The sequence below is a fragment of the Pseudophryne corroboree genome, chromosome 2 (genome assembly GCF_028390025.1).
Source record: "Pseudophryne corroboree isolate aPseCor3 chromosome 2, aPseCor3.hap2, whole genome shotgun sequence".
Classification (NCBI taxonomy): Eukaryota; Metazoa; Chordata; class Amphibia; order Anura; family Myobatrachidae; genus Pseudophryne; species Pseudophryne corroboree.
The window spans coordinates 888,019,078-888,038,838 of record NC_086445.1 but is presented as its reverse complement, the minus strand read 5'-3'; the positions used below and the strand labels follow the sequence as shown (position 1 = coordinate 888,038,838).

The following is a 19,761-nucleotide window of genomic DNA, read 5'->3' as shown; positions in this document are numbered from 1 at the left end:
CGATAATTCTATTTCTCGTAGTCCGTAGTGGATGCTGGGAACTCCGTAAGGACCATGGGGGAATAGCGGCTCCGCAGGAGACTGGGCACAAAAGTAAAGCTTTAGGACTACCTGGTGTGCACTGGCTCCTCCCCCCATCCCTCCTCCAAGCCTCAGTTAGGATACTGTGCCCGGACGAGCGTACACAATAAGGAAGGATCTTGAATCCCGGGTAAGACTCATACCAGCCACACCAATCACACCGTACAACCTGTGATCTGAACCCAGTTAACAGCATGATAACAGAGGAGCCTCTGAAAAGATGGCTCACAACAATAATAACCCGATTTTTGTAACAATAACTATGTACAAGTATTACAGACAATCCGCACTTGGGATGGGCGCCCAGCATCCACTACGGACTACGAGAAATAGAATTATCGGTAAGTAAATTCTTATTTTCTCTGACGTCCTAGTGGATGCTGGGAACTCCGTAAGGACCATGGGGATTATACCAAAGCTCCCAAACGGGCGGGAGAGTGCGGATGACTCTGCAGCACCGAATGAGAGAACTCCAGGTCCTCCTCAGCCAGGGTATCAAATTTGTAGAATTTAGCAAACGTGTTTGCCCCTGACCAAGTAGCTGCTCTGCAAAGTTGTAAAGCCGAGACCCCTCGGGCAGCCGCCCAAGATGAGCCCACCTTCCTTGTGGAATGGGCATTTACAGATTTTGGCTGTGGCAGGCCTGCCACAGAATGTGCAAGCTGAATTGTACTACAAATCCAACGAGCAATAGTCTGCTTAGAAGCAGGAGCACCCAGCTTGTTGGGTGCATACAGGATAAACAGCGAGTCAGATTTTCTGACTCCAGCCGTCCTGGAAACATATATTTTCAGGGCCCTGACTACGTCCAGCAACTTGGAGTCCTCCAAGTCCCTAGTAGCCGCAAGTACCACAATAGGCTGGTTCAAGTGAAACGCTGAAACCACCTTAGGGAGAAATTGAGGACGAGTCCTCAATTCTGCCCTGTCCGTATGAAAAATTAGGTAAGGGCTTTTATAGGATAAAGCCGCCAATTCTGAGACACGCCTGGCTGAAGCCAGGGCCAACAGCATTACCACTTTCCATGTGAGATATTTTAAGTCCACAGTGGTGAGTGGTTCAAACCAATGTGATTTTAGGAACCCCAAAACTACATTGAGATCCCAAGGTGCCACTGGAGGAACAAAAGGAGGCTGTATATGCAGTACCCACTTGACAAACATCTGAACTTCAGGAACTGAAGCCAGTTCTTTCTGGAAGAAAATCGACAGGGCCGAAATTTGAACCTTAATGGACCCTAATTTTAGGCCCATAGAAAGTCCTGTTTGCAGGAAATGCAGGAAACGACCCAGTTGAAATTCCTCTGTAGGGGCCTTCCTGGCCTCGCACCACGCAACATATTTACGCCAAATACGGTGATAATGCTGTACGGTTACATCCTTCCTGGCTTTGATCAGGGTAGGGATGACTTCATCCGGAATGCCTTTTTCCTTCAGGATCCGGCGTTCAACCGCCATGCCGTCAAACGCAGCCGCGGTAAGTCTTGGAACAGACAGGGTCCCTGCTGGAGCAGGTCCTTTCTTAGAGGTAGAGGCCACGGGTCCTCTGTGAGCATCTCTTGAAGTTCCGGGTACCAAGTCCTTCTTGGCCAATCCGGAGCCACGAGTATAGTCCTTACTCCTCTCCTTCTTATGATTCTCAGTACCTTGGGTATGAGAGGCAGAGGAGGGAACACATACACTGACTGGTACACCCACGGTGTTACCAGAGCGTCCACAGCTATTGCCTGAGGGTCCCTTGACCTGGCGCAATACCGGTCTAGTTTTTTGTTGAGGCGGGACGCCATCATGTCCACCTTTGGTTTTTCCCAACGGTTCACAATCATGTGGAAGACTTCTGGGTAAAGTCCCCACTCTCCCGGGTGGAGGTCGTGTCTGCTGAGGAAGTCTGCTTCCCAGTTGTCCACTCCCGGAATGAACACTGCTGACAGTGCTATCACATGATTTTCCACCCAGCGAAGAATCCTTGCAACTTCTGCCATTGCCCTCCTGCTTCTTGTGCCGCCCTGTCTGTTTACGTGGGCGACTGCCGTGATGTTGTCTGACTGGATCAGCACCGGCTGACCTTGAAGCAGAGGTCTTGCTAGGCTTAGAGCATTGTAGATGGCCCTTAGCTCCAGGATATTTATGTGAAGTGATGTCTCCAGGCTTGACCACAAGCCCTGGAAATTTCTTCCCTGTGTGACTGCTCCCCAGCCTCTCAGGCTGGCATCCGTGGTCACCAGGACCCAGTCCTGAATGCCGAATCTGCGGCCCTCTAGAAGATGAGCACTCTGCAACCACCACAGGAGAGACACCCTTGTCCTTGGTGACAAGATTATCCGCTGATGCATCTGAAGATGCGACCCGGACCATTTGTCTAGCAGATCCCACTGGAAGGTTCTTGCGTGGAATCTGCCGAATGGGATTGCTTCATAAGAAGCCACCATCTTTCCCAGGACCCTTGTGCATTGATGCACTGAGACTTGGCCTGGTTTTAGGAGATTTCTGACTAGTTCGGATAACTCCCTGGCTTTCTCCTCCGGGAGAAACACCTTTTTCTGGACTGTGTCCAGGATCATCCCTAGGAATAGAAGTCGTGTCGTCGGGATCAGCTGCGATTTTGGAATATTGAGAATCCAACCGTGCTGGCGCAGCACTATCTGAGATAGTGCTACTCCGACTTCCAACTGTTCCCTGGATCTTGCCCTTATCAGGAGATCTTAAAACTCCCTTCCTTCGAAGGAGTATCATCATTTCGGCCATTACCTTGGTAAAGACCCGGGGTGCCGTGGACAATCCAAACGGCAGCGTCTGAAACTGATAGTGACAGTTCTGTACCACAAACCTGAGGTACCCTTGGTGAGAAGGGTAAATTGGGACATGTAGGTAAGCATCTTTGATGTCCAGAGACACCATATAGTCCCCTTCTTCCAGGTTTGCAATCACTGCTCTGAGTGACTCCATCTTGAATTTGAACCTTTGTATGTAAGTGTTCAAGGATTTTAGGTTTAAAATTGGTCTCACCGAGCCGTCCGGCTTCGGTACCACAAATAGTGTGGAATAGTACCCCTTTCCCTGTTGTAGGAGGGGTACCTTGATTATCACCTGCTGGGAATATAGCTTGTGAATGGCTTCCAATACTGCCTCCCTGTCTGAGGGAGACGTCGGTAAAGCAGACTTTAGAAAACGGCGAGGAGGAGACGTCTCGAATTCCAATTTGTACCCCTGAGATACCACCTGAAGGATCCAGGGGTCCACTTGCGAGTGGGCCCACTGCGCACTGAACTTCTTGAGACGGGCCCCCACCGTGCCTGAGTCCGCTTGTAAAGCCCCAGCGTCATGCTGAGGACTTTGCGGAGGTGGGAGAGGGCTTTTGTTCCTGGGAACTGGCTGTTTGTTGCAGCCTTTTTCCTCTCCCTCTGCCACGGGGCAGAAATGAGGCGCCTTTTGCCCGCTTGCCCTTATGGGGCCGAAAGGACTGCGCCTGATAATACGGCGTCTTCTTAGGTTGAGAAGCTACCTGGGGTAAAAATGTGGATTTTCCAGCAGTTGCCGTGGCTACCAGGTCTGATAGACCTACCCCAAATAACTCCTCCCCCTTATAAGGCAATACTTCCATGTGCCTTTTAGAATCCGCATCACCTGACCACTGCCGCGTCCATAAACCTCTTCTTGCAGAAATGGACAGCGCGCTAACTCTTGATGCCAGTCGGCAAATATCCCTCTGTGCATCACGCATATATAGAAATGCATCCTTCAAATGCTCTATAGTCAGTAATATACTGTCCCTATCTAGGGTATCAATATTTTCAGTCAGGGAATCCGACCACGCCAGGCCCGCACTGCACATCCAGGCTGAGACGATTGCTGGTCGCAGTATAACACCCGTGTGAGTGTATATACATTTTAGGATATTCTCCAGCTTTCTATCGGCAGGTTCCTTTAGGGCGGCCGTATCAGGAGAGGGTAGTGCTACCTGTTTAGACAAGCGTGTGAGCGCTTTATCCACCCTAGGGGGTGTTTCCCAACGTGCCCTATCCTCTGGCGGGAAAGGGTACGATGCCAATAACCTTTTAGGAATTATCAGTTTTTTATCGGGGGAAACCCACGCCTCATCACACACTTCATTTAATTCCTCGGATACAGGAATTTTTCATTGCTTCAATCATGTAACGTGTGGCCCTAGTGGAAGTCACGTTTGTCTCCTCATCATCGACACTGGAGTCAGTATACGTGTCTGTGTCTGCCATTTGAGGTAACGGGCGTTTTAAAGCCCCTGATGGCGTTTGAGACCCCTGGACAGGCACAAGCTGAGTAGCCGGCTGTCTCATGTCGTCAACTGTCTGTCGTAAAGAGCTGACACTGTCACGCAATTCCTTCCATAAGCTCATCCACTCAGGTGTCGACTCCCTAGGGGGTGACAACTCTATAATAGGCAATTGCTCCGCCTCCATCTCATTTTCCTCCTCAAACATGTCGACACAATCGTACCGACACACCGCACACACACAGGGAATGCTCTGATAGAGGACAGGACCCCACTAGCCCTTTGGGGAGACAGAGGGAGAGTATGCCAGCACACACCAGAGCGCTATATATAGACAGGAATACCACTATAAAATGTGCTTTTCCCTTTATAGCTGCTGTTAGTATTAAAACTGCGCCAAATTAGTGCCCCCCTCTCTTTTTTACCCTTTTCTGTAGTGCAGGACTGCAGGGGAGAGTCAGGGAGACGTCCTTCCAGCGGAGCTGTGATGGAAAATGGCGCCCGTGTGCTGAGGAGATAGGCTCCGCCCCCTTCTCGGCGGCCTTTTCTCCCACTTTTTGGTGAGTTCTGGCAGGGGTTAAAATACATCCATATAGCCCTGGGGGTTATATGTGGTGTATTTATGCCAGCCAAGGTGTTTACATTGCTGCTCAGGGCGCCCCCCCCTAGCGCCCTGCACCCTCAGTGACCGAAGTGTGAAGTGTGCCTGAGTAACAATGGCGCACAGCTGCAGTGCTGTGCGCTACCTTGTTGAAGACTGATGTCTTCTGCCGCCGATTTTTCCGGACCTCTTCTTGCTTCTGGCTCTGTAAGGGGGCCGGCGGCGCGGCTCTGGGACCGAGCTCCGAGGCTGGGCCTGTGTTCGGTCCCTCTGGAGCTAATGGTGTCCAGTAGCCTAAGAAGCCCAAGCTACCACCACTTAGGTAGGTTCGCTTCTTCTCCCCTTAGTCCCTCGATGCAGTGAGCCTGTTGCCAGCAGGTCTCACTGAAAATAAAAAACCTAAAACTAAACTTTCACTAAGAAGCTCAGGAGAGCCCCTAGTGTGCACCCTTCTCGGCCGGGCACAAAAATCTAACTGAGGCTTGGAGGAGGGTCATGGGGGGAGGAGCCAGTGCACACCAGGTAGTCCTAAAGCTTTACTTTTGTGCCCAGTCTCCTGCGGAGCCGCTATTCCCCCATGGTCCTTACGGAGTTCCCAGCATCAACTAGGACGTCAGAGAAATAAACATGAATTTGTGAAGGATAGATCATGTCAAACCAACTTACTTGGCTTTTATAAAACAGTAAGTGCGAACCTTGATCAGAGGAAGGAGGTAGATGTAATCTTTTTAGACTTTGCCAAAGCTTTCGACACAGTACCACACATGCGACTTATCTATAAGCTACAAGAAATAGGGCTAGGGAGCACAATATGCACTTGGGTTAAAAATTGGTTAGATAATAGGGAGCAGCGCGTTGCGGTTAATGGATCATTTTCAAATTGGACTGAAGTGTTAAGTGGTGTGCCACAAGGCTCTGTACTAGGACCACTATTGTTCAACATTTTCATTAACGACCTAACAGAAGGTCTAGAGAGCATGGTGTCAATTTCTGCAGACGATACCAAATTGTGTAAGGTTATAAATAAGGATGAGGATGCTGAGTCTCTTCAGAACGACTTAGGTAAACTAGAAGCATGGGCAGCCAAATGGAGAATGTGCTTCAATATACACAAGTGTAAGGTAATGCACTGTGGTAGCAAGAACAAAAATAACACCTACATATTAAATGGGGTAAAATTAGGGGATTCTGTACTGGAAAGGACTTAGGTCTTCTCATAGATAGCAAACTAAGCAGCAGTACCCAAAGTAGGATTGCAGCAAAGAAGGCTAATAAGATATAAGCATGCATAAAACAGGGAATTGATGCAAGGGACGAGAGTGTTATACTCCCGTTATACAAATCACTAGTGAGGCCACATCTTGAATACTGTGTACAATTTTGGGCACCATACTACAAAAAGGATATCCTGGAGATAGAAAAGGTTCAGAGGCGGGCGACCAAACTAATTAAGGGCATGGAGACGCTGGAATACAAGAAAAGGCTAGCAAGGCTAGGCATGTTTACACTGGAAAAGAGGAGACTAAGGGGTCATTCTGAGTTGATCGCTAGCTGAAAATGTTTGCTGCGCAGCGACGATGCAAAAAAAGGCACTTCTGCGCATGCGTATGCGGCGCAATGCGCACGCGCGACGTACTTTCACAACGGCCGATGTAGTTTCACACAAGGTCTAGCGAAGATTTTCAGTCACACTGCTGACCGCAGAGTGATTGACAGGAAGTGGGCATTTCTGGGTGTCAACTGACCGTTTTCAGGAAGAGATCGGAAAAATGCAGGCGTGCCAGGAAAAACGCAGGCGTGGCTGGTCGAACGCAGGGCGTGTTCGTGACGTCAAAACAGCAACTGAACAGTCTGAAGTGATCGCAAGCGCCGAGTAGGTCTGAAGCTACTCTGAAACGGCACAACATTTTTTAGTAGCCGCTCTGCGATCCTTTTGTTTGCACTTCTGCTAAGTTAAAATACACTCCCAGTGGGAGGCGGCATAGCGTGTGCATGGCTGCTAAAAACAGCTAGCGAGCAAACAACTCGGAATGACCCCCTAAGAGAGGACATGATGTACATCTACAAATATGTAAGGGGACAATACACAGAGCTTGCGCGGGACCTGTTTTTGGTAAGATCAGCACAGAGGACTCGAGGACACTCGCTTAGGTTAGAGGAGATTCTGCACAATGCAGCGTAAAGGCTTTTTCACGGTAAGGACAATACGTGTTTGGAATTCCCTGCCTGAAGAAGTTGTAATGGCGGACTCAGTCAACACATTTAAGAATGGGTTAGATAAATTCCTAATGGATAAGGATATACAGGGTTATGGTGAGTAGTCGCACACTATAGTTACTTTAAAAAGAGGAATAAAACGCAACGGCTGACATCACCATCAGACAAAATTTTAGACCAAATTAATCCTGCATAGGAGACCACAAATAGGTTGAACTCGATGGACAAATTGTTTTTTTTCAACTTTAGATACCATGGGGGTCATTCCGAGTTGATCGCTAGCTGCTGTTGATCGCTAGCTGCCGCTGTTCGCAGCGCAGCGGTCAGGCAAAAAAAAATTGGCATTTCTGCGCATGCGTATGGTGCGCACTGCGCATGCGTGAAGTACTTTCACAAAAGCCGATGCAGTTTCACACAAGGTCTATCGACGCTTTTCAGTCGCACTGCCGATGGGTGAGTGATTGACAGGAATGGGGCGTTTCTGGGAGGTAACTGACCGTTTTCCGGGAGTGTGCTAAACAACGCAGGCGTGCCAGATAAAAACGCAGGCGTGCCTGGGGAAACGGGGGAGTGGCTGGCCGGACGCAGGTCGTGTTTGTGATGTCAAAACAGGAACTAAACAGACTGAAGTGATCGCAAGGTAGGAGTAGGTCTGCAGCTACTCTGAAACTGCTGGAAAAAATGTTATCACTGTTCTGTTATCTTTTCGTTCGCACTTCTGCTAAGCTAAGATACACTCCCAGAGGGTGGCGGCTTAGCGTTTGCACTGCTGCTAAAAGCAGCTAGCGAGTGATCAACTCGGAATGACCCCCTATGTTACTATGTTATCTCTAAATATCTCCCAACTCACCCCTGCTCTGCACGAGATCTGTCTCTCCCATACACTGGCATTACTCGCTCCCATTCACGATTACAGGACATTTTCCGGGCTGTACCCACTTTGTGGAATGCCCTCCCACACACAATATGACTTTCCTCCAGTCTCTAAACCTTCAAGTGTTCCCTGAAATCTCACCTCTCCAGGCAAGCTTATAAAATTCTTCAACCGCCCACATAACCTTCATAAGCTATACTATCCAATTACATCACCTCTGTACAGTCTACACATAACCTCTAGTGATGAGCGGGTTCGGTTCCTCGGGATCCGAACCCCCCCCCCCCCCCGAATTTCACCCATTTTTGCACGGTTCCGAGCAGACTCGGATCCTCCCGCCTTGCTCGGTTAACCCGACCGCGCCCGAACGTCATCATCCCGCTGTCGGATTCTTGCGAGATTCGTATGCTATATAAGGAGCCGTGCGTCGCCGCCATTTTTCAATCGTGCATTGGAGATGATAGTGAGAGGACGTGGCAGGCGTTCTCTCAGTTTCTGTGTTCAGTGTGCTGCAAATATCTACGTTCTCTGCCTGAAAAACGCTCCATATCTGTGCTCAGTGTGCTGCAAATATCTGTGCTCAGTGTGCTTTATTGTGGGGACTGGGGACCACCAGTATTATATAGTAGGAGGACAGTGCAGAGTTTTGCTGACCAGTGACCACCAGTATTATACGTTCTCTGCCTGAAAAACGCTCCATATCTGTGCTGCATTGTAGTATATAGTAGGAGGACAGTGCAGAATTTTGCTGACCAGTGACCACCAGAATTATATCAGTACGGTACAGTAGTCCACTGCTCTACCTACCTCTGTGTCGTCAAGTATACTATCCATCCATACCTGTGGTGCATTTTAGTTGTGCGCAGTATATATATAGTAGTAGGACAGTGCATAATTTTGCTGACCACCAGTATATAATATATAGCAGTACGGAACAGTAGGCCACTGCTCTACCTACCTCTGTGTCGTCAAGTATACTATCCATCCATACCTGTGGTGCATTTAAGTTTTTGTGCGCAGTATATATATAGTAGTAGGACAGTGCATATTTTTGCTGACCACCAGTATATAATATATAGCAGTACGGTACAGTAGGCCACTGCTCTACCTACCTCTGTGTCGTCAAGTATACTATCCATCCATACCTGTGGTGCATTTAAGTTTTTGTGCGCAGTATATATAGTAGTAGGCCATTGCTATTGATATATTACTGGCCTATAATTCCACACATTAAAAAATGGAGAACAAAAATGTGGAGGTTAAAAAAATAGGGAAAGATCAAGATCCACTTCCACCTCGTGCTGAAGCTGCTGCCACTAGTCATGGCCGAGACGATGAAATGCCATCAACGTCGTCTGCCATGGCCGATGCCCAATGTCATAGTAGAGACCATGTAAAATCCAAAAAAATTTCAGTAAGTTCAGTAAAATGACCCAAAAATCGAAATCAAAATCGTCTGAGGAGAAGCGTAAATTTGCCAATGTGCCATTTACGACACGGAGTGGCAAGGAACGGCTGAGGGTCTGGCCTATGTTTATGGCTAGTGGTTCAGCTTCACATGAGGATGGTAGCACTCATCCTCCTGCTAGAAAACTTAAAAGAGTTAAGATGGCAAAAGCACAGCAAATAACTGTGCGTTCTTCTAAATCACAAATCCCCAAGGAGAGTCCAATTGTGTCGGTTGCGATGCCTGACCTTCCCAACACTGGATGGGAAGAGGTGGCGCGTTCCACCATTTGCACGCCCCCTGCAAGTGCTGGAAGGAGCATCCGCAGTCCAGTTCCTGATAGTCAAATTGAAGATGTCACTGTTGAAGTACACCAGGATGAGGATATGGGTGTTGCTGGCGCTGGGGAGGAAATTGACAAGGAGGATTCTGATGGTGAGGTGGTTTGTTTAAGTCAGGCACCCGGGGAGACACCTGTTGTCCGTGGGACGAATATGGCCATTGACATGCCTGGTCAAATTACAAAAAAAATCAGCTCTTCGGTGTGGAATTATTTCAACAGAAATGCGGACAACTGGTGTCAAGCCGTGTGTTGCCTTTGTCAAGTTGTAATAAGTAGGGGTAAGGACATTAACCACCTAGGAACATCCTCCCTTATACGTCACCTGGAGCGCATTCATCAGAAGTCATTGACAAGTTCAAAAACTTTGGGTGACAGCGGAAGCAGTCCACTGACAACTAAATCCCTTCCTCTTGTAACCAAGCTCCTGCAAACCACACCACCAACTCCCTCAGTGTCAATTTCCTCCTTAGACAGGAAAGCCAATAGTCCTGCAGGCCATGTCACTGTCAAGTCTGACGAGTCCTCTCCTGCCTGGGATTCCTCCGATGCATCCTTGAGTGTAACGCCTACTGCTGCTGGCGCTGCTGTTGTTGCTGCTGGGAGTCGATCGTCATCCCAGAGGGGAAGTCGCAAGACCACTTGTACTACTTCCAGTAAGCAATTGACTGTCCAAAAGTCCTTTGCGAGGAAGATGAAATATCATAGCAATCATCCTGCTGCAAAGCAGATAACTCAGGCCTTGGCAGCCTGGGTGGTGAAAAACGTGTTTCCGGTATCCACCGTTAATTCACAGGGAACAAGAGAATTGATTGAGGTACTGTGTCCCCGGTACCAAATACCATCTAGGTTCCATTTCTCTAGGCAGGCAATACCGAAAATGTACACAGACGTCAGAAAGAGTCACCAGTGTCCTAAAAAATGCAGTTGTACCCAATGTCCACTTAACCACGGACATGTGGACAAGTGAGGCAGGGCAGACTCAGGACTATATGACTGTGACAGCCCACTGGGTAGATGTATTGCCTCCCGCAGCAAGAACAGCAGCGGCGGCACCAGTAGCAGCATCTCGCAAACGCCAACTCGTTCCTAGGCAGGCTACGCTTTGTATCCCCGCTTTCCATAAGAGGCACACAGCTGACAACCTCTTACGGAAACGGAGGAACATCATCGCAGAATGGCTTACCCCAATTGGACTCTCCTGGGGATTTGTGACATCGGACAACGCCACCAATATTGTGCGTGCATTACATGTGGGCAAATTCCAGCACGTCCCATGTTTTGCACATACATTGAATTTGGTGGTGCAGAATTATTTAAAAAACGACAGGGGCGTGCAAGAGATGCTGTCGGTGGCCCGAAGAATTGCGGGCCACTTTCGGCATTCAGCCACCGCGTGCCGAAGACGGGAGCACCAGCAAACACTCCTGAACCTGCCCTGCCATCATTTGAAGCAAGAGGTGGTAACGAGGTGGAATTCAACCCTCTATATGCTTCAGAGGATGGAGGAGCAGCAAAAGGCCATTCAAGCTTATACAGCTACCTACGATATAGGCAAAGGAGGGGTAAGGCACCTGACTCAAGCGCAGTGGAGAATGATTTCAACGTTGTGCAAGGTTCTGCAACCCTTTGAACTTGCCACACGTGAAGTCAGTTCAGACACTGCCAGCCTGAGTCAGGTCATTCCCCTCATCAGGCTTTTGCAGAAGAAGCTGGAGACATTGAAGGAGGAGCTAAAACAGAGCGATTCTGCTAGGCATGTGGGACTTGTGGATGGAGCCCTTAATTCGCTTAACCAGGAATCACGGGTGGTCAATCTGTTGAAATCAGAGCACTACATTTTGGCCACTGTGCTCGATCCTAGATTTAAAACCTACATTGTATCTCTCTTTCTGGCAGACACAAGTCTGCAGAGGTTCAAAGACCTGCTGGTGAGAAAATTGTCAAGCGGAACATGACCCATCAACAGCTCCTCCTTCACATTCTCCCGCAACTGGGGCTGCGAGGAAAAGGCTAAGAATTCCGAGCCCACCCGCTGGCGGTGATGCAGGGCAGTCTGGAGCGACTGCTGATGCTGACATCTGGTCCGGACTGAAGGACCTGCCAACGATTACTGACATGTCGTCTACTGTCACTGCATATGATTCTGTCACCACTGAAAGAATGGTGGAGGATTATATGAGTGACCGCATCCGAGTAGGCACGTCAGACAGTCCGTACGTATACTGGCAGGAAAAAGAGGCAATTTGGAGGCCCTTGCACAAACTGGCTTTATTTTACCTAAGTTGCCCCCCCTCCAGTGTGTACTCCGAAAGAGTGTTTAGTGCAGCCGCTCACCTTGTCAGCAATCGGCGTACGAGGTTACTTCCAGAAAATGTGGAGAAGATGATGTTCATCAAAATGAATTATAATCAATTCCTCCATGGAGACATTCACCAGCAATTGCCTCCAGAAAGTACACAGGGACCTGAGATGGTGGATTCCAGTGGGGACGAATTAATAATCTGTGAGGAGGGGGATGTACACAGTGAAAGGGGTGAGGAATCGGACGATGAGGAGGAGGTGGACATCTTGCCTCTGTAGAGCCAGTTTGTGCAAGGAGAGATTGATTGCTTCTTTTTTGGTGGGGGCCCAAACCAACCAGTCATTTCAGTCACAGTTGTGTGGCAGACCCTGTCGCTGAAATGATGGGTTTGTTAAAGTGTGCATGTCCTGTTTATACAACATAATTCCATCTTGCACCTCTTTTTTCTTTCATTTTTCTTTGCATCATGTGCTGTTTGGGGACTATTTTTTGAAGTGCCATCCTGTCTGACACTGCAGTGCCACTCCTAGATGGGCCAGTTGTTTGTGTTGGCCACTTGGGTCGCTTAGCTTAGCCATCCAGCGAGCTTGGTGCACCTCTTTTTTTCTTTGCATCATGTGCTGTTTGGGGACTATTTTTTTGAAGTGCCATCCTGTCTGACACTGTAGTGCCACTCCTAGATGGGCCAGGTGTTTGTGTCGGCCACTTGGGTCGCTTAGCTTAGTCACACAGCTACCTCATTGCGGCTCTTTTTTTCTTTGCATCATGTGCTGTTTGGGGACTATTTTTTTTGAAGTGCCATCCTGTCTGACACTGCAGTGCCACTCCTAGATGGGCCAGGTATTTGTGTCGGCCACTTGGGTCGCTTAGCTTAGCCATCCAGCGACCCTGGTACACCTCTTTTTTTCTTTGCATCATGTGCTGTTTGGGTACTATTTTTTGAAGTGCCATCCTGTCTGACACTGCAGTGCCACTCCTAGATGGGCCAGGTGTTTGTGTCGGCCACTTGGGTCGCTTAGCTTAGTCATCCAGCGACCTTGGTGCAAATTTTCGGACTAAAAATAATATTGTGAGGTGTGAGGTGTTCAGAATAGACTGGAAATGAGTGGAAATTCTGGTTATTGAGGTTAATAATACTATGGGATCAAAATGACCTCCAAATTCTATGATTTATGCGTTTTTTGAGGGGTTTTTGTAAAAAACACCTGAATCCAAAACACACCCGAATCCGACAAAAAAATTTCAGGGAGGTTTTGCCAAAACGCGTCCGAATCCAAAACACGGCCGCGGAACCGAATCCAAAACCAAAACACAAAACCCGAAAAATGCCCGGTGCACATCACTTAACCTCACATATTTTGTCTTTATTCACTTCACATCCTCCTGACCCTTTTTTCGTGACCATATCATACAGCCCACCAAGAACCTTTGCACTTGCGGGACCATTATACAATAGGTAGCTCCTATCCTTATGAAACAATGCCTATTTCCCTATAGATTGTAAGCTTGCAAGCAGGGCCTTCATACCTCTATGTTTGTTTCTTATTACCCAGTTTTGTTCTACAGGTTGAGTATCCCATATCCAAAATGCTTGGGACCAGAAGTATTTTGGATATCGTATTTTTCTGTATTTTGGAATAATTGCATACCATAATGAGATATCATGGTGATGGGACCCAAATCTAAGCACAGAATGCATTTATCTTTCATATACACCTTATACACACAGCCTGAAGGTAACTTTAGCCAATATTTTTAATAACTTTGTGCATTAAACAAAGTGTGTGTACATTCACACAATTCATTCATGTTTCATATACACCTTATACACACAGCCTGAAGGTCATTTAATACAATATTTTTAATAACTTTGTGTATTAAACAAAGTTTGTGTACATTGAGCCATCAGAAAACAAAGGTTTCACTATCTCAATCTCACTCAAAAAATTCCGTATTTCGGAATATTTGGATATGGGATACTCAACCTGTATCATAGTTGTTTCCAATTGTACAGCGTAAGGGAATATGTGGCGCTATATAAGAAACTGTTAATAAATAAATTAATAAATAATGGCTGTTAAATGGACTTATTTCCATTATAGTGACCCTGATATCGAGATATTATGAGATCATTTAATCAAACCCTATACTTTCATTGCTTTATATGTAAATGAATGAAAGTTTTCCTGTAATAGTGTTTTCATTCAGTGAACACTGAAAGAGCCCTAATATAACGTACTATAAACAGAGCACTTCAACTAAATAATAGTGCCAACATATGGTGCCTATGTTGACTTCTATGTTTTAGGCTATATGTCCATATTTACATGGACTTGCCCTACTGTGGTATCTTCCATATCATCTTTATTTACATAAAGTGTGTACAGACAGGGGTCATAACTATTTGGCAAAACTCAATTTCGCCATCCAGGCCTAGGGGGCATCACCGTTGCTGACCCATGGCACTTGCATGTGACTTGCAGGGTGCCTGGAACAGCACCCTAAATCCAGTAGAGCTGCTGCAGAGCTGCCCAGAGCATCCTTTGGAAGTTCTGGGCATGCACACTGAAGACTGTAAAGCAGCTCCGGGTAGTGGTCTTTTCCTGATGCCAGTGACTTTGCCCTCTCAGCACACCATCATGATGTCATATGTTCGTACCTCCCACCCACTATGCAATGCAGTGACCGGGGAGGGTGGGGGGTGGGGGGACTGGCTACGATGATGCGATTCAGCTTGAATCGTGTCATCGGCCACCCGGTCCAACCACTTTACTTGGTAATTGAGGCAGCTTAGTGCGGCTGGATCCAGGAGACTTGCCCACTTTCCCAGGGTACCGGGAGCGTCACCCAATTTTCTGGAGCTTCCTGCCCATTCCTGAAGAGTAAGCTAGTATGGCTTACGTGATTTCATTAAACATTTCCACCTTTTTTTACACTTATTTTGGCAAGAAAGGGTACAAAGGGGAGATTTTTTTCCATGTTTAGTGCACTGGCCTCAAGACTTTTATTGGAAGTCTCTTATTAGGGAATTCTTACAGACATTTATACCTCTGGCCCAATTACTGTACGTCTAGTCATCTACTGATCACTACCTTCAATAGTTTCCTGAGTAACCTAGTATTTCATGTTCCACAGTATATGCTGCACAGTCAGTCATATCAAGGTTTATTTTGTCAACAATTTTGAATTCCTCTCATCCAAACAGCTAAAGACATTTTATATTTCAATGCCTATATTGGAAAAAATACAGTTTACATGATTACAGACATGAAATGTGATGAAATATCAGATATTTGGTTCTCATATATTTCAAGAGACAAATCTAGTTCTTATCAGCCTTCTCAACAACATTGCAATTTATTAAGAGATAAGTGTGAGGCATGTCTGCATATCACACTCCAACTCTTCTTTCCCATTTCCCTTTTATGCCATTTTTCTCTTGTAACATAGTAAAAAAAAAAAATCAGGGAAAGATTTTTCTTAAATGAAATGTAATATATTCTGTTTTGATTGTCATATTGTTACATTTATCTTGCATATGTTATGTTGAAATGAAAACTTTTAAAATAATATAAAGGAAAGTATCTCTTAGAACTGTAGTTACCTCTTTTGTAATATAGCGTGTAAAATCTTAGTAATGCTTGCCATACATTAGTACGACTCTCATTAGATGCAAGATTTTACACCGTACAGTCTTATCAAACCTCCACAATTGCCAGGGGCCGGGTTCGGCAGATCATATGATCACCTGATGCGACCTGCGGGGCTAAGTAACGCATCGTATTCGCATCAATCAACATGCATGACGTGCATGCAATGGCTCGAATGATAGGTCAATATCGTGACAACACACGCAGCCGCTCCAATTTAAAAAATGGCAGCCGACCGCCTGACAGCGCAGTCAGCCTGCGCTGCTAGAGGTCACCCTTAGTTAGATACATCCGTAATCTAATTGCAAACGCATCAGGAGGTGGCCCGTCACACATACTGGGCAGCCTTGCTCTGTGCTGGGCGGCCCCCAGCATGTGAGGAGATGGACACAGATCTGCTGCATATGCAGAGAACTGCTTCCATCTCTGAATCAGCTCCATCATTTACTTATCACCACTTTTATCAGCTGTGTTCATGATGCAGACAGGAAGAGAGCTCATTCAATTACAGGGCTGCTCTGAAATCCTGAGAGGCCATTTGGAACTTGCAAAACCTCACTGATCTCCATATGTCCAGTTCATTGAGGAGACGCAGCATTGTTTTAGTTTGGTTTTCTGACTATTTTACTATTCATCAACTAAACCTCCAACTGTTAGTCCTGGAATTATTGACGTATCAGTAAGATGGGTGTTTTTTTCTCTAAAAAAAGGTCAGGTACAAACCAGCCACTAGAGGCCCACCATACACAGATCAAGTAGCTACAATAGCCTAAAACATATCTGATAGCACATCCAGCAGCCAAAGCTTACTCAGTGCAAGAATGCATTGAACACTTGTCCAGATGTCCAGCCATAACAAGGGCTATTTTTCAGTCGGAATACACCAGAACATAGGGGGTCATTCCGAGTTGATCGCTAGCTGAAAATGTTCGCTGCGCAGCGATGATGCAAAAAAAGGCACTTCTGCGCATGCGTATGCGGGGCAATGGGCACGCGCGACGTACTTTCACAACGGCCGAAGTAGTTTCACACAAGGTCTAGCGAAGCTTTTCAGTCGCACTGCTGGCCGCAGAGTGATTGACAGGAAAGGTGCGTTTCTGGGAGGTAACTGGCCGTTTTCAGGGAGTGATTGAAAAAACGCAGGCGTGCCAGGAAAAACGCAGGCGTGGCTGGGCGAACGCAGGGCATGTTTGTGACGTCAAATCTGGAACTAAACAGTCTGAAGTGATCGCAATCTAGGAGTAGGTCTGGAGCTACTCTGAAACTGCACAATTTTTTTTGGTAGCCGCTCTGCGATTCTTTCGTTTGCACTTCTGCTAAGCTAAGATACACTCCCAGAGGGCGGCGGCTTAGCGTTTGCACGGATGCTAACAACAGCTAGTGAGCAATCAACTCGGAATGACCCCCATAGTTCTTGAAGGTCTTTTGTAAAATGACTGAGGGGTCTATTTACTAAGAGATAAAGTGTATGGAGATAAAGTATTAGCCAATCAGCTCCTAACTGCCATGTCACAGACTGGGTTTGAAAATGACAGTTAGAAGCTGATTGGCTGGTGCTTTATCTCCAACCAAGTCATAGTAAATAGACCCCATAATCAGGAACAACATTCTGGAACTGCCTACCCACTGGCCTGACAACAAGGGGATACAAGTCTTTCCAGTGCACTGGTGGGGCATGCATGAAGAGAAGTACCCCAATGCAGGCATAAACATGACAACCTGGTGCAGGCATAAAGAAGGCGACCTAGTGCAGGCATGAAATGGAGGATCCAGCGCAGACATGAAGGTGTCATGTATATAATGTTACGTCATTGCGTCGCAGGAGGGCATCAGATGGCAGAGTAGAGAAGCCACACAAAGAAGAGGAGTAGCGCTGCAGGGCAAGTTTGCGCTGGGGGACTGGGGCGACACACAGAGAGCCTGGAGTGACATGGCATGGGGGGCTGGAGTGACATGGGAGAGATGGAGTGACACGAGGGAAACTGGAGTGACATGGGGGAATGGAGTAACACACAGGGGGATGGAGTAACATGAGAGGAGTGATATGGTGGGGAGCAGGAGTGACACGAAGGGAACAGGAGAGCCATAGGGGAATGGAGTGACATACAAGGGCTGGAGTGACATGGGACAGCTGGAGTGATACAGTGGGGAGCTTAAGTGACACATGGGGAAGCTAGAGATACACATGGGGAGCAGGAGTGACACATGTTGGGGTGCTGCAGCTGGGGTGACACATGGGGAGGGGGGAGATTAAGTGACACCAAACAGACATTTAATCATTTAGTACGTATGCTGCTTTTCTGGGTGTGTATTTTTTTTTTTCAAATGTAGGTTGTGGCTTTTTCAGTATATTGTATGTGGATCTGTTATTTTCAATGTATTAGATGTGGAGTTGGATTTTTTAATATATTCTTGATCAATATATTGTGGATCAATATATATGAGGATCAGGCTTTTACGTGATACGTTGACATGTTATAACACCCACTCCCACAGCCTAAACGGTAGTTTTTTTGTTTTCTTTTTTAAATTAGTTTACACACCAACTGATGCGCTACCCCAGTGGTAGCTGCGCCCACATCACCACCCACTTCTGACCCTCCCACAGTATTTCTGAACCTCTTTTCCTAGAAAACTAGCACTGGCAATAACAGTTTTTTTCCCAGAGATTATATAGTATAAATGTACAGCCTTTGAAAATGTTCCACCACATGTAGGAATCACATTTTGTTTTTTTACAGAAAACTGAACCCTTCTATTCTCCAAATCACTTTGTAAACAACTGCAGTAAAATTAACCCATTCATGTTGTCATAGATGCATCAGGAGTTCAAATAATTCCACAAGACAGATTTTCATCAGCAAAAGATCAAGGGGCAGATGTATTAAGCCTGGAGAAGTGATAAAGAAGTGATAAGTGGAAGGTGATAGCGCACCAGCCAATCAGCTCCTAACTGTCATTTTTCTAACCTGTAATAATTGGCTGGTTCATTATCACCTTCATCTTATCACTGCTTTATCATTTCTCCAGGCTTAATAGATCTGCCCCTAAGTATTTTCTGGAAAACCAGGACACGATAGCATAAATAAAACACCAAGTGAGCATATCGTACAGTAGCTAGTTGGCTTTGGTTAGTAACGTACCTGTATACTGCTGACACTTCCTCTTCTGCTGCTGTTCAGACTCTCCCCAGGTGTCTTGGCACTATAACACAGAGCATCAAACCCCAGTATGCCTCCCACGCAGTCTCCAATTAGGCATACCTGCAAATATACAGATAAAGGCACTTAATGATAATATAAATATGAATATGAGCAGTTACATTAATACACAGAACAGCTTTCTCTTTCAGAGGGGGAATGGAATGAGAAAACAGATAGGGAGGTGCTTTTTCCCCCTGGTATCCCCCTGCACACTAAACAGTACTTGCAAAAATACTTAAAATCTATATGGTAATAGAAATCCATAGCTATTTGTTGCATGTACAGTATTTGCAAATACCTGGTAAGCTGCCAAGCCCCTTCACAACTTCTCTGATTATCAGCAAGTGCTGCCAGATTTATTGAGCAGTTATCACTGTTTGCAGTTGTGAGAGGCATTGTATGGGATCAGTATTTGGAGGGCACGCTGGTTCCTGTAGTGCTACTTGGAGGTCCCAGGGCTGGCTCCTAGGTAAGCTAGCCCTCAATTTGTATGTATTTCTGTATGCACCTTTAACATGAGGTCTTACAATAGACAATTATATGGCCTTAAGTGGGTACTGTTATCATGCAGTGCAGGGACTGCCGATAATCAGAGATACTATGAAGGGGCAGCTTACCATGTATTTGCAAATACATGCAACAAATATCTCTGAATTTCTATTACAGGTTGAGTATCCCTTATCCAAAATGCCTGGGACCAGAGGTATTCTGGATATCGGATTTTTCCGTATTTTGGAATAATTGCATACCATAATGAGATATCATGGTGATGGGACCTAAATATAAGCACAGAAT

The 19,761-nt window shown here is 46.5% G+C and overlaps 1 protein-coding gene across 1 annotated transcript in view; it reads right to left on the bottom strand.

The window, feature by feature from the left end:
- Positions 1 to 19,761, bottom strand: part of PITPNM3 (PITPNM family member 3) — a 1,226,694-nt gene that overhangs the window by 303,796 nt on the left and 903,137 nt on the right. Inside the window, exon 7 of the mRNA XM_063956002.1 lies at positions 18,907 to 19,026. Within this exon, the coding sequence (XP_063812072.1) occupies positions 18,907 to 19,026 (120 nt within the window). The remainder of the gene's footprint in view (positions 1 to 18,906; positions 19,027 to 19,761) is intronic.